The following is a 14536-nucleotide window of genomic DNA, read 5'->3' as shown; positions in this document are numbered from 1 at the left end:
ATTGAGTTGATCCAGGTTTAAAGACTTCCAGTCGCGAGTAATTACAGTCTTATAGGATAATGCAGGTTTTGCACTGAGAGTTTAAAAGCCACAAGGCTATGGTCAAATATCCAACGAGAGTGCACACAGATATCATTTAATAGATTAGCATCCTGTTCAGTTATTATGCAATCCAAAGTAAGTACATGAAGGAACGGTACACAAAACACTTGTCAACTTCTAAATGATAAATTATTCCCTGCAGACCTTTCTAATTCCGATAGATCTTAGCGACGAGGTCTTCACGAAGGTCATGAACCATTTAACTGGCAAGATGGTAGCAAAATTCTTTCTCAATGCCATTCCTAATGTGCGTCAATGTTAAGTTGATTACTTTGAAACATTTACTTTGCGGCATCCAATTTCCATGACATGAAAGACAATGCCATGACATGAAAAAACCAAGACTACTTTTCAAACTTGCTTTATGTAAATGTTGTGCGCTATTTTCAACACAGTCAGCAAAACTTTCCCTTCCAAAACAAACACTCAGGTGATGATTTCGTGTTAGGCCTATAGCTGTGGGCGTGTGCGTTGTAAGTACAGGAGTACTTGTAAGAGAAGGAACGGTACACAAAACACTTGGCTTGTCAACTTCTAAATAGTAAAAATATTCCCTGCCGATCTTTCTAATTCCGACAGATCTTAGCGACGAGGTCTTCACAAAGGACATAAACCATTTAACAGGCGAGATGGAAGCAAAGTTCTTTCTGCCGTATGCTATTCTTAGTGTGCGCCAATGTTAGGTTGATTATTTTGCAACATTTACTTTGCGGAATCCAATTTACATGACATGATTGACATGAAAGACAATACCATGACATGAAAGGCAATTGACCTTTGCGAAATGGCTAGTGAGGGAGAACGTGCTGGAATGCTATGGTGAAACCAGGAGACAATCAAGCTATGATTTGAGAGGCATGTGCGGTTTTTATCTTTTTTAAATCGAATTTTTGTCTTCAAAACATCAAGCAACATCGTATGTTCAGAAGTGTTGTTCTTTTTTGTCCTTTGATTCTTAGTGGGAGTGGCAAACTTATCGGATCGTTTCACTTCCTGTTTACATTTAGACTAAAGCACAACCGACCAATTTCTATTGTGAAATATCGTTAGGGCGTGGACACATTTTTTTTAGAAATATTAAAAAAACACAAGAGAGTACGAGCTGGAATGCTACCGTGAAACCACAAAATAACCAAGCTGAGTTATTCTATTTAAAGGTATGCAAAGAGGTGAAACTCGCAAGCGTTTTTAATCTTTTCAAAATTGAAAAATTTGCTGTTAAACTATCGAGCAACATCTTGTTGAGGATTGGTCTTTGAGGACCACCTCCTCGTGAAGCGCCAGTTGTCAGCCACAATGATATTATGTAGGTATGGTGAAACGTGTCAATCTTTTTTTTTAAAGCTCTTTTGATTATGTCTTAGGGGCCTAATTAAGTTTTTTTACTCCCCTGTGACATGCGCAGTTCTGATCTATGAAATGCTATAAAAGGAATCTCATAGACACTCCCAAAGTTGTCTTTTGCAGTTTCGTAAGACGTCGAGAAGAAGTGATCTTCCCATAAGACAAGCTTGGAAAACAAAAGGTTGGGAAAAATCTCCCGAAAGATGTAGCTGGAAATCAGAAACACACAAAAAATGTCTCAGTCTTGTTTTAAATACTACCTGCTGGTAGGCCAACTCTTCCCAAAATTACATCGGCCCTATTCGGAAGAGCCGTTTTGGCAATTTGAAAATTCCTGCCTTCTTCGACCGCTCATTTTTCGAGATTTCCATTGCTTTTATTGATGCAATTTTAACCTTAAAGCCTCGTCTGTGCAAAAACGGACTTTAATGCGAAGTAATCAGTCCGAAGTAATCAGTGGTAAATTCATTTACATCTGTTTTGTTATTTCCATGTCAATCTATTCCAGGTTTTGATCCATCATGTCCATCAAGTTGTACGACGCGAGCGGTTTGAGCCAGGAGTTTTCAGATTCAGAGCAGAGCCTGAAAAAGGATGGTGTTTCCTTCGTAAAAGCCGTTGTTAGTTCGGGAACCTGGATCTTCTACACCTACGCAAACTACAATGACGCACAATATGGTGCTGGCCCATCTAACTACAAGGTTCTCGAGCCTGGACCAGAAGTAAAGATCTCGAGTGTGAATGGCTCCATGCTCCTCCTTCCGGACCAGGTAGAAGGAGTCGTTCTGTTCGAGCATAGCTACTACGGTGGAACCAACAAGGTATTCAAAATACATAAGCTTTCAATAATCAGCAGCTCACGCTCTCTGTAAAAAAACGCTCTGCTCTGCTCTGTCTTACAATTCTCGTAAGACAACAAGAAGAAATCAGCAGTAAGTAGCAATCAGTTCTAAATGGATTATAGGATAGTGTGGCATCATAGAAGATGATGGTTTTTTTTTCATTTTCTTAATTTTGAACAAGGATTTTTAGTTATTTTGGTTTGAAATTGGCCGTGAGTGAACTCGGGCCTGGAATTATTTTTCTAAAAAGCAGATTATTTCCGATAGATAATCTTCAAAGTCACTTAGACGGAGGCAAATAAGATAGCTTGTTTCCACATGGATTCATATTCATAAGGAATCACAAACAGATCATCTATACATCATGCAGATACTTGATCTAAGTGACGGGCACGAGGTATTGAAAAGCGATCCGATTGTTGTAAGAGTATAACTGATTATTTTGTCCACATACCCCTGTCTTTTCCCTTCGATACCAAAGGGCTTATGTTTCGTGACAATGTGTAGCACTTTTTCCCAGTAAGCGTCATAGCTCTGGTTCGTTCTAGATCTCCCTTCGCAGTTCCTGGAAGAATATTTAGTGGACTTCGAAAATTCATGTCAAATGAGGAGTTTAACTAGATTTAAAACTTTCCTCAAAAGACACTCCTGCAAACGAGCTTATTCTTTTACTTAGTGTCCTAGAGGTTAGATGCTAGTACAAAATTATTTCTTTTGAAAGATGTTTCTCCTTCATCTGGGTTCTATTCTTTCCACAATTTCATGCAGTGGTTTAAAGAAAGTTGCCCAGATCTGAACCCCTTTTTCCCAACCGGGAGAGTTGGAGGAGTCTCCTCTACCATCGTGTTATCCAAGAACGAGAAGTTTGCAGCCTTCACCAAAACCAACTATCAGGGCTTGCAACAGCAACTGGAGCCAGGCAAATGGTATGCAAGTCCAGGCGACATGAATTTCCCCAACGACCGAATGCAGAGCCTCCGCAAGATGTGAGATGACCAATCTGACCTGGCTCTTCGCTTGCATTTCGTACCAGCTTCTTTCTTTTCTTTTCGTGTTTTGCTTTGTTCATTTGTTTTTTTAGTTTTTGGCCTTATTGTTATCTTTTGATTAAGGAAAAGTTAGCAAAATAAGATTTTGTCAATTTAGCTCAGCACTTTAAGTCATTAGAGATGAGTCAAATAAAAGAAGTTTGCAGCAAAAGGTTGGCATTTTTATTTTTTATGAAGAAAGAGCTTTTTTTAGGCGAAATGGATGTGATCTCACCCTATGGATGTGTTTAGTATTGAATAATTTGGATTTTTATTTGTACCAAAGCAGCGTTTTTAAGGAAAGGAGAGCGAAAATTGCAGTTTTCAACCGTTCTTTCCCGTGACCAGAGTGTAAGATAGAGTCTGTGATGTTGATCATGAAAGTCAACAGTTATCAAACGCATCACAGAAATATTCATTAAGGCCTGAAGAAAAAAATTCAGGCCTACACGGGATTTGAACCCATGACCTTTGCAATACCGTTGCACTGCACAATGTGTCGTGAATTTAAGTTGTTCATTGGCAAATGTCTTTTCATCGGAGAAAGCCTAAGCAGTCAGTGTGACAACCAAACACGTAATTGAATCGAGAATATACCGTTTAAACACAAGATGTAATTCGTGGAGAATATTTAAAGCAAAGAAACAGATATGCAACATGGCAGTCGACGCAGAACGTAAATACTGCCGGTTGATCTTTTCAATCTTCGCAAAAAACTAACCATAAGGCAAAAACAAGATTACTCTTCAAATATGCTTTATGTAAATGAATTGCGCGATTTTCACCAGAGTCAGCAAAATTTTCCTTTCCAAAACAAACACTCCAGTGATGATTTCGTGTTAGGCCTTTTGCTGTCGGTGTGTGCGTTGTAAGTACATGAAGGAACTGTACACAAAACACGCGTCAACTTCTAAATGATAAAACATTCCCTGCAGATCTTTCTAATTTCGACGGATCTTAGCGACGAGGTCTTCACGAAGGACATGATTTATTTAACTGGGTAGATGGGATCAAAGTTTTTTGTCAGTACTATTCTTAGTGTGTGTTAATGTTGTGTTGATTACTTTGCAACATTTACTTTGCGGCAGCCAAATACCACGTCATGATTGACATGAAAGACAACACCCTTACGCTCTGATTGGTGGAAACATACTCCTGTGGTGCGAGTAACATACCACTCTATGTGCTTACATAAAGCTATTGAAATATTAAAAAAATAATGATAACTCAAAAACAGGCACTCTAGGGGCCTCAGGGCTGTGATTTGATCGGTTATACATACATAGGCGATCTGAGGCGATCTGGTTTGTGTAAGATACATACCCTAATGCAGCGATCTGATTGATGCGAGCAACATACCACTCTATACGCTGACATAGAGTAATTTTTTCCCCCCAAAAAAGTATGACTTTAAGATAGGCACTCCAGGGGCCCCAGGGCCTATTACTTTTCTTGCTGCCTTTTTTTCTCGCAGGCGCTCTTTTTGACGGCGCAGACTTCCCGCCAAAGGGTAAAATCAGCGGAAATTAAGAAGCGCATGCGTTAGAGGACGAGAATTCCAAGATGGCGCATACGAGTCTCGAAAAGTATTTAGATCAGGTTAGGAAGCGATTTCGTTGATAGTTTTATATTAAAAGAAAGAAGAAAAAAAGAAGGAAAACAACCGAGAGCTGCACTTACTTTCATGCTTGAACTTTCCCAATAGGTGAAAAAGGGACTTGTTTCCAAAAGTAGCGACATTCTAGCGGTAAGATTGTTTGCACACTATCGTAAGATTAATGGAAGGTTTTTCCAATTTAAAATTAAAATTTTCGCAGACCGGGATACAGTTGCGCAGTTGTTGCCTTTTATTTAAAGCAAGTAAAAATTGAGCATAAGATATCAAAGGAATAGGAAGCAACTTTTCCTTTTTACTGACTCTTGCAATTAATTATACTAGTGAATATTTTGCCTATGCTCATTATGATGTATAATAATATTTAAACATTATCAAATATTTATGTGCTTGTAGGAACTATTTTCCTTTTGTCATCCACACATAGCAAGTCCAAGACTCCAGGTAAAACCATTACAGATTCCTTACTTTGGGGATAATTTGTATAAGTATATAATAGAATAATGGATAGTCTTGAGGGCATGATATGATTGGTGCTCAAACTCCAAATATCCTTTGCCTTTCACCTTCAATCAATGCATGTGGGATTTGAGTTGAAATTTTTGTATTTGCTGCAGGAATGAATGAGTGAAAATGATCTTTTTGTGCTATATTATCTCACTGTTTTAGTGTATACTAAAATAATTCTTCACTTCAGTATTGGTGGCTTGGGTAAGATATTTCCCTTGCTCCTTCTTGGCTGGGTAAATATCCACTTTTAGCCACCTCCACTATGGTCAACACTTGTTAATTATCACATTATGCAGACAGCCCTGCTTGCACTTTTATTGGAAAACATTATGAAAAAATCCCTGTGGGAGGTCTTTGTGCAATGGGGTTAATAGGGCTGGAACAAGGTCTGTGCAAGATAAACAGAATGGAAAAAAGCAGGAAGATGTGAAGGAAGAGAGAGAAGGACAGACACATGATAAAATGCCTACTGACTGAGATATGGGTTGTCAGGTGGGGTAGGAAGATATTTTGCTCTCTGTCATTATGTGTAAACTGAGCACAATAAGGTGCATATGTCATGTCTTTCAGTGAAATATTTCCAATCAGGCCTTCCCAATTAGTGTATGCCTGACTCATGAAGAGAGATGAAATTCCTTGCTCCTGCTGGTGCTTTTGAGATTGCATCAGTGTTTAGTTGTTTTATTGTAAATTATAAAAGGAACTAGTTTTTGAGGGACATAAAATCAAAAAAATGTAAATATACCGGTATATACATTTTTTTTAAACAACTTACCATTTCATTATGTCAGGTTTAGTTGGTTTGTATTTTTGTCAGTTACCAGATGCACAGCTGCAATGTGAAAGATGGTTTGAACCACCATATGATGAAATGGTAGCATATCATCTCAGGTAAACTATGCCTTTCAAACTCATCTCGATAAATGGGAGTTATGGGCTCATGGTTTTACGAGGAAGGAAACTAAACAAGATATTCTTCTATTTATATTGTTTTTTTGCAGAGCTATTTGGGCTGTGGCCAATGGTGATTATGTTGAAGCACGATCTGCCCAAGCAGTTGTTGTCCAATATCTTTTTTTGAAAACCCAAAATACAAAAAATTCTTGTTAGATGGTTTTGGAAGTTTTGGAGGGAACAGCTCTTAATATGCTGTGACACACAATCTTTTTTCCCTCACAATTTTTCAAATTGCAGTAGTCCAAAAATAATTTGTTTTAATAATAGGCAGGTAATTATTTCTCCTCCCTGTATGTTCTTATTGTCCGTTTACACTTTCAAAAATTTTTTACACTTCTTACATGCTTGTATATATTTATTGTAACATTCTTGCCACTCAGTTGAAAATGACCAAAGTTTAGTCAAAATGTTGTATTTTACTATTAATTTTTACCATCAAAATTTTTACCAAATTGTTATTGATAGAAATGTTAATGTTTTAATTTTCTAAGTATTCATTTTTTTATGTGCAAGTTTGTATTATTTTTTAATGACTTAATGATTTATGCAAAACTGGCCTAGTGTTAGTTTATGATAATCCTTTAATCAGCAGTTGGGTTACTGATTCCTTAGCATTGATACTATTAAAATCAATCAAACAAACATATTTTGTTGTTGACCCAGTACAAGAAAAGTATTGTGGAAAGAACCTTAAGTCATAGCAACACCCAAAATGTTTTTGGTGGAAAAATCTCAGTGTATACCTGTTGTAACTTTTGTTTTGTACTTGCTGACTTTTTGCATATTATCCAATCATCTTTTACCTTAACAAATAGTAAGTCTTTCACCCGTGCTTTTCAAAGTCAAAAAGATGAAAACTGGTATGTTTATTAACAAGTAATCCTACAAATTGATTTACTATTAGAAATGATTTAGATCAGATTTAATGCCTAACCAGCCACAGGATAGAAATCCTGAACATCCTTGTTATTAATTCAGAGTGGAAATGTGACACAGCTAAGTCTTTTTCCATGTAAGAACATGTCTACACACTGTAATGACATCAGATAATTATGAAGCAGTGTAGTAGAAAGGAAAAGCAGCAGTCATCTTAAAGTTTTTTGCAAGTTTGATCTTTTAGAGTTGAATACAGGAGATAACTCTTGTGCGCTTAAAGACTCTGTCACTGTTTATTTTATCCTGGTTATGAAAGGTGACTGAGGCAGAATTTCTCCTTACCATATCAATACAATATCAAGCAGACAAGTGATGAGAATAAAGAAATTGTCAATTACAGGATTATTTTTTGATCCAATATCAAATTCTCTAAACCAACATCATAAGAATTGTATGGCAGACAGTAAGGAGAATTACCAATGAGATCTTGGAGGTGAATGGGTAAAGCCTTGAGGATTTCATCAAGTTCCCCTAACCTGTCTGCTTGCTGGTATCCAGGTATACTTCAGAGCAGAGAAATGCCTGAATAATTATGGATGCTATGTTTTGCTTTTACCAATGCCACCTCATTTGACAAGGGGTTGTAATCTTTATTCTGTCTCTGGAAATATTAACCTTGGTGATATTAACCTTTTTTATTCACCAGGGCATTGCCATTAATGAATGTTGTCACATTAGATCTGAGACTTTTTGCCGTGCAGGTACTACTGTTTAAAATATGTTGTGCTTACTAAGAATAATAATTATTTTGACTTCAATTCTTAATTACATATTTAGTTCCAAAGAATATGTCACTTTATCCAAAAAGAATTCTGTGATGTCAGAATTTGATTGTATTTAAAATTTTATCGGTAATAAAGTAATTTAACCCTAAAATCAAAACCTGAAACAACTTTTTCAGAACTGTTTCATTGTCAGTGATGTTAATTAGCCATATACCACTTTAAACAATAACTAGGCCCATGTTTTCAGCTTGCATAAAGTAATAAATGAGTCAAGTAATTTTATGGGGCTTGGTGGCATAAGTGATGCCAGAACATGCCTTTCAAGAGTTATCATGTTTTGTCATTTTAAAATTAGTTAATAATATTGGAATTATAATTGGTGATTTTGACAGGCAGACAAGCAGCAAGTAAGAAAGGGACTGGGCAAACCTGGAGAAATGTTGGAGAAGGCGGCAGAAGTAATGATGGGGTGTTTCAGGGTCTGTGCAAGTGATAGGTCAGTTCATTGAGCTTGCCAGCTCTCACAGTTGTTTTGTTCAGGGAACTATATGGCTTATCTGCAATATTGCCATACTGTTAGTCATTTATCATTCAACTGCACAAAGTAAAGTACAAATAACACACAAATAGAGTACTGATATCCTGCAATATTGTAAGGTTATTTAGGCAGTTATTTTTTATTGTCAAAAAATCTGTTTAACTAATTGGCGGCATGCACTATGCTTCTCTATCTGCTTTGCTTTTCCCATCTTACAAGAAATGAACAGAAAGATTCAGTTGAAAAAAAAGGAATTGGATAATAAATAACTTATTAGACCTTTTGGTATGTAGTATTACTGGGTATTTTTACTCGTTGTTTGTATTTTGACTCACCCTACAGGCTGGTAAAAATACAGCACAACTCCTAAATATATTCAGTGATACTATACACCAAAACGTTTAATAAGATATATGTATTTACCTCATTGTTGCCTGCCAACCATTTGATGGGACATGTAAGAGCAATATTATTTTCATTTGAGTGTAGTCTTGGTGGTTTTGCTTTATAATACTCTCTGAATGGTCAAGAAAGTTGCACCAATCTCAACATAAATAAAAAACTCTGATGCATTTAAATGGCTCTATGCTTTTTTGTTTGTCATACTTAAATGAGTGGATATTTATCATTTTACTCTGTAGCCGTTCATCACTTAAGGTATCCAAGAAGTGGGGCATGCTTGCACTTGTAAATCATTTATTCAAGATCTATTTCAAGGTACTACTTCAATGAGTTTATTTGATATTTCAGTTCTGTGATAATCTGTACATAATATAGAGGAGAAATTTATGCACTTCCGAGTGGCTGGAAACAAGTGCATTTTTTATGTAATATGTCAAATGTGACACTAGATGGTGGCACAAGTTTTGATCTCTCCTAGAAACAACTGAAATGTTTATAGCACATGCAAATTCAGTTTCCTCTTGACATACTTTGAATTTTAACTTGATTACACAGTGCAAGTTTATTTTCTTGTTTATAAGAAGGGACAACTTAAAAAAAAAGGGCTCACCAAGCATCCATATAAAAGGTTCTTTCTTCATTATGATGAAATAAAGAACAGACATTCTCTGTTTCCATTTGTTTTTATTTGCCCTCCAGATCAATAAACTTCACTTGTGCAAGCCTCTTATCAGAGCAATAGACAGTGCACCCATAAAAGACCAGTTTAAACTGGCTCATCTGGTTACATACAGGTATGGAGATGGTTATATGCATGTTGCATAGACAAAGGTAAATTTACTAGCAGTGTTCTTGACTAATAAGTCTCTCCCCCTCTCTCTTAAAAGGAAACCCAGCTCCCTTTCCCTTCCAAAACAAAAACTCTGAAATTAGTAGTGGTGTTGTGTCTACCCAGCTACTTCAAGTAAAGTAATCGTGCGTTTTTCTTCTCTTCTGATTTTCGTCAGATACTTTGTAGGAAGAAAAGCTATGTTTGACAGTGATTTTAAAGCTGGTAGGTATGCTATATTGAACAGCTTAACCCTTTAACTCCCAGAAGTGATTAACATGAAACTTCTCTCTATAATATCCATACAAATTCAGCAAACAGGTAATGAGAATGTTCAAACTTATCAGGTAAAAGCTGCTATCTTGATCTGGCGCTAAGTTGTCATAACTAATTTACAAGGAAATGTGTAGCAGTTAGAGGGGACAATTAACAATCAGATGTTGGGAGTTAAAGGGTTAACGACATTTGTGTCTTTTTATATTTATTTACTCTCAGCCGAAACCTTTGAATTTTTATTTCAAGAGGACTACACTACACAGTTTATTGTGACTGTGGACTGCGCCATGAACTTTTTTTCGCACAACGAGTACGCATTAGTAAAAGATTAATGATAAGAAATACGAAAACATTCGTGACGCAGAGCGAAATTAAAAGTTCATATGTTAGCTATCAGGAATGTAAAATTTATCAGCAATTATGTTGAGTGTATTAATCAAAGCTGTTTTTTCTGTTCTTGATGTTTCAGCTGATGAATATCTATCATTTGCATTTGAACGCTGCTGTATATCCTCCAGTAAGAACAAAAGGTAATCTTCATCTGGTACTGATCTGCTGTGTGGATATTTGGAACTTCAAACAACAACATTCCAATAACATAATTACATATTTTTTGTTGCAAACTTAAAAGAGAAAAATTTTATAATTTAATAACAAAAACACGAGTTTTAAAAATTATACCTTGCTACTAAAGGGAAGGTACGTCAATTAGCAAAGGCGGTAAGTTTCTAAAGAAACTGTGGTGCTACGTCGATGGGAGAGTACAACATGGTAATCTAGTGTTATCAACGTGAAAATACCTACCAGTGAGAGGGTGTCTTTTTTGAAGGAACACCAAATTCTCGTGACTAATATAGAAGGGAACTGTATCCTACTTGAAGTCAGAAACATTGATTAGATATTGGGAACTGAAGGGTTAATACGGAGAAAATTTTCACCATGGCTTCTAATCACACTTTTTTTAAAATTTGCAATATACTTCTCGCAGTGTTATTTGTTAAGATTGAAACACATTTTCACGAATTATTCATGTTTGTTTTTTGTCACCTATCTAGAGCAATCCTAATTTATCTCATACCAGTGAAAATGCTTCTGGTGAGTTATACCTTGTGAACTGAATGAAATCTAGACACTAAGGTCTGATTATTTACATAAAGGTTAGCCGTTGTTTAACAAAACCGCGTATTAAACGATTCTCAGTTAACCTGAACCGTTATCTGAACCTTTTTTTGTGAATAGCGTTAAGATGGCCAAAAGCTAACAGTGAGAGGACTTTTTTTTTTAATTATATTAAACCTCGTGTAGAGAAAGTCCGAGGCCCACTGATTGCATAAAACCGAGGTTCTGGTGAGACTTCGTGTAAATAACTGGCCCTAAGTAACGAAATATCCTTACACTGAATATAGTTTCTTAACTGCTGGGTTTTTTTTTAACATTAGGGCTACATACCAAAAGAGGACTTGCTTTTTAAGTACAACCTAAACCAGTTTGTTGATGTGGTTAAATCTGTCAGGTATGGAGACACACGCAGCAGCTTATAGGACATGAGGCTTGCTAAAATTGATTTGATTTGTTTTTTTGCATTCATTTAAACAAATTTATCCCGGAGTTGTTGTCATTTTCAGAATGGGAAATCTTGCACTTTTAAACGAGACATTAGAGAGAGAACAGGTATTTTGCCAAATTCATATTGATAACTGATTTCTCCTTACAATATCCTTACGCTTTTAAACAGACACCTGACGAGAAAAAAGAAAACGATCGTATTCTGAAAGGTTCTGATCATTAGGAGCCAACTGTAATGTCTATGGAGTTGGCTGCAGCATGAACATGTATTCATTTTGCTGCTTTCCTCATCTTTTATTAAAAGTAAAGTCTGTACTCAAGCCTATTGGCCCACCCAGCTGTAGCTTATCCTGGTTTCCATGTAGCGAAGCGACAAGAAGTATTACCACTACCAGTCTAGTGCTCTGACCACTGGGCAGTGCGTTTTCCACTCCTCTCATATTATATCAAATATAAATTGCCTTTTTTCAATTTTTCAGGCATTTTTCATCCAGTGTGGTGTTTACTGACCTTATCCTGGAGATAAGCTAAAGATTATAACATATAGGAACTTATTCAAGAAAGTGTAAGTTTTTGAGGTCTTGAATAAATATTTTTATCTATCGAAGTGTCTTTTGCAGATACAAATTAAACGGAACTGTCATACTCTTCTGTTTTTCTAAACTGACTTTTAAGAAAATGTTGAAGTCTTAAAAACTTTCATCGAACTTTTGTGTCTTAATGGTTTCGTTTTGGAGTAAAATAGCACTCGAGATAAACTCGTCTTCAATCCTAGATTAGAGAAAGGTGTTTTTTCGTCTTGTTACAAGCGTGGGACAAGGAAAAAATTCTGAGTCCCCATGAGGAATCGAACCTCAGACCTTCGGATTCCGCGCTCCGATGCTCTACCCACTGAATCACAGAGACTCTACGGATGACCGAGGTCTACTACCAAGTTCATATGACACGTATCCTGCATACTGCTAAGACAAGCGAAAAAAACATCTTTCTCTATTTCTTTACCGAGCTCAAAACATACCATCTCTCCTACTCTTTAATCCCGGATGACTTTCGACGCTCTGTTGGATATTACTTGGATATATAGGGTAACTTCTCCTTACAATTTAGATACGTTAATACACAGGTGACTAGAATGAACAAACTTATCAACCCTTCGATCCCTTAGAGTAACTAGCATCTAATGTCTCCTTACAATATCACTCTTGAATCACACATTAAGGTCATGAGAAAAACAGAAATGATCACCAACTAAACAAGCTCTTGTTTGTTAAACAAATTCCCCTTGTCTGCACCTTAGGAAATGTATAGAGAACTGTGTGGAGAATCTACATACTGATGCGTAAAGGAAATATATGGCTGCCAGAAGAGAGAATTTCGTTATAGATCCTGTAAACCGACTTAGATGATTGTGTTTATACGTATTCTCAGGGCTCTTCTTCTGAAAACTCACCAGTTATCTTTGGATGCGTTTGTTGTGGCTCTCAGAGCTATGCAGGTAAGGAATAATTGGAAAGATGACTGACTGAATAATAAAATAAAAATACCATTTTATGATTGTTTCGTTTCAGACATCTTAAGGCATTTTCTAAAATCTCATAGATAGTCCCAAAGTTGTCTTCTGCAGTTTCCTAAGACGTCGAGAGGAAGTGGTCTTGCCATAAGACAAGCTTGGAAAACAAAAGCTGGAAATCAGAAACACACAAAAAATGTCTCAGTCTTGTTTTAAATACTACCTGCTGATAGGCCAACTCTTCCCAAAATTACATCGGCCCTATTCGGAAGAGCCGTTTTGGCAATTTGAAAATTCGTGCCTTCTTCTACCGCTCATTTCTCGAGATTTCCATTGCTTTTATTGATGCAATTTTAACCTTAAAGCCTCGTCTGTGCAAAAACGGGCTTTAATGCGAAGTAATCAGTCCGAAGTAATCAGTGGTAAATTCATTGACATCTGTTTTCTTATTTCCATGTCAATCTATTCCAGGTTTGATCCATCATGTCCATCAAGTTGTACGACGGAAGCGGTTTGAGCCAGGAGTTTTCAGATTCAGAGAAGAACCTGAAAAAGGATGGTGTTTCCATCGTAAAAGCCGTTGTTAGTTCGGGAACCTGGATCTTCTACACCTACGCAAACTACAATAACGCACAAAATGGTGCTGGCCCATCTAACTACAAAGTTGTCAAGCCTGGACCAGAAGTAAAGATCTCGAGTGTGAATGGCTCTATGCCCCTCCTTCTGGACCAGGTAGAAGGAGTCGTTCTGTTCGAGCATAGCTTCTACGGTGGAACCAACAAGGTACTCAAAATACATAAGCTCTCAATAATCAGCAGCTCACGCTCTCTGTAAAAAGCGCTCTGCTCTGTCTTACAATTCTCGTAAGACAAAAAGAAGAAATCAGCAGTAAGTAGCAATCAGTTCTAAATGGATTATAGGATAGTGTGGCATCATAGAACATGATGGTTTTTTTCATTTTCTTAATTTTGAACAAGGATTTTTACTTATTTTGGTTGGAAATTGGCCGTGAGTGAACTCGGGCCTGGAATCGTTTTTCTAAAAAGTAGATTATTTCCGATAAATAATCATCAAAGTCACTTAGACGGAGGCAAATAAGATAGCTTGTTTCCACATGGATTCATATTCATAAGGAATCACAAACAGATCATCTATACATCATACAGACACTTGATCTAAGTGACGGGCGCAAGAGGCATTGAAAAGCGATCCGATTGTTGTAAGAGTATAACTGATTATTTTGTCCCCATACCCCTGTCTTTCCCTTCGATACCAATCGGCGTATGTTTCGTGACAATGTGTAGCACTTTTTCCCACTTAACGTCATAACTCTGGTTCGTGCCAGATCTCCCTTCG

General features: G+C 36.8%; 2 protein-coding genes and 1 pseudogene across 3 annotated transcripts; all 3 read left to right on the top strand.

Moving 5' to 3' along the window:
• The first annotated feature begins 1506 nt into the window (after nt 1-1506).
• Nucleotides 1507-3488, top strand: LOC131770138 (uncharacterized). Its single transcript, XM_066168700.1, has 3 exons — nt 1507-1627; nt 1955-2267; nt 3057-3488. Exons 2-3 carry the CDS (start codon nt 1968-1970, stop codon nt 3276-3278), a joined length of 522 nt encoding a protein of 173 aa, XP_066024797.1. The 5' UTR covers nt 1507-1627; nt 1955-1967; the 3' UTR covers nt 3279-3488.
• Nucleotides 3489-4832: 1344 nt separating this feature from the next.
• On the top strand, nt 4833-14486 carry LOC136281824 (PCI domain-containing protein 2-like). 2 transcript variants are annotated; one of them, XM_066168854.1, is made up of 18 exons: nt 4833-4915; nt 5022-5063; nt 5328-5375; nt 6259-6332; nt 6443-6508; nt 7217-7258; nt 7981-8035; nt 8452-8555; nt 9239-9314; nt 9699-9793; nt 10007-10053; nt 10574-10634; nt 11160-11199; nt 11544-11617; nt 11730-11775; nt 12150-12235; nt 13099-13165; nt 13652-14486. In XM_066168854.1, exons 1-16 carry the CDS (start codon nt 4880-4882, stop codon nt 12177-12179), a joined length of 936 nt encoding a protein of 311 aa, XP_066024951.1. In that variant the 5' UTR covers nt 4833-4879; the 3' UTR covers nt 12180-12235; nt 13099-13165; nt 13652-14486. The 2 variants fall into 2 exon arrangements, with proteins under 2 accessions (XP_066024951.1, XP_066024950.1); XM_066168853.1 differs by having other exon boundaries at nt 12968-13165.
• LOC136281969 (52 kDa repressor of the inhibitor of the protein kinase-like) overlaps nt 13664-14536 on the top strand; it is a 5054-nt pseudogene continuing 4181 nt past the window's right edge.

The sequence above is a fragment of the Pocillopora verrucosa genome, chromosome 6, assembly GCF_036669915.1.
Source record: "Pocillopora verrucosa isolate sample1 chromosome 6, ASM3666991v2, whole genome shotgun sequence".
In the NCBI taxonomy this organism is placed as follows: Eukaryota; Metazoa; Cnidaria; class Anthozoa; order Scleractinia; family Pocilloporidae; genus Pocillopora; species Pocillopora verrucosa.
Note: the sequence above shows the minus strand (reverse complement) of the source record. Positions and strands in the feature narration are given on the sequence as shown.

Bases quoted from the DNA above. Each gene is read 5' to 3' on its own strand.
- LOC131770138 (XM_066168700.1), top strand. From the start codon at position 1,968: ATGTCCATCAAGTTGTACGACGCGAGCGGTTTGAGCCAGGAGTTTTCA. The intron at 2,268-3,056 runs GTATTCAAAATA...AATTTCATGCAG, and splicing joins ACTACGGTGGAACCAACAAG to TGGTTTAAAGAAAGTTGCCC.
- LOC136281824 (XM_066168854.1), top strand. From the start codon at position 4,880: ATGGCGCATACGAGTCTCGAAAAGTATTTAGATCAG. The intron at 5,376-6,258 runs GTAAAACCATTA...TATTTTTGTCAG, and splicing joins TAGCAAGTCCAAGACTCCAG to TTACCAGATGCACAGCTGCA. The intron at 11,618-11,729 runs GTATGGAGACAC...TGTCATTTTCAG, and splicing joins GATGTGGTTAAATCTGTCAG to AATGGGAAATCTTGCACTTT.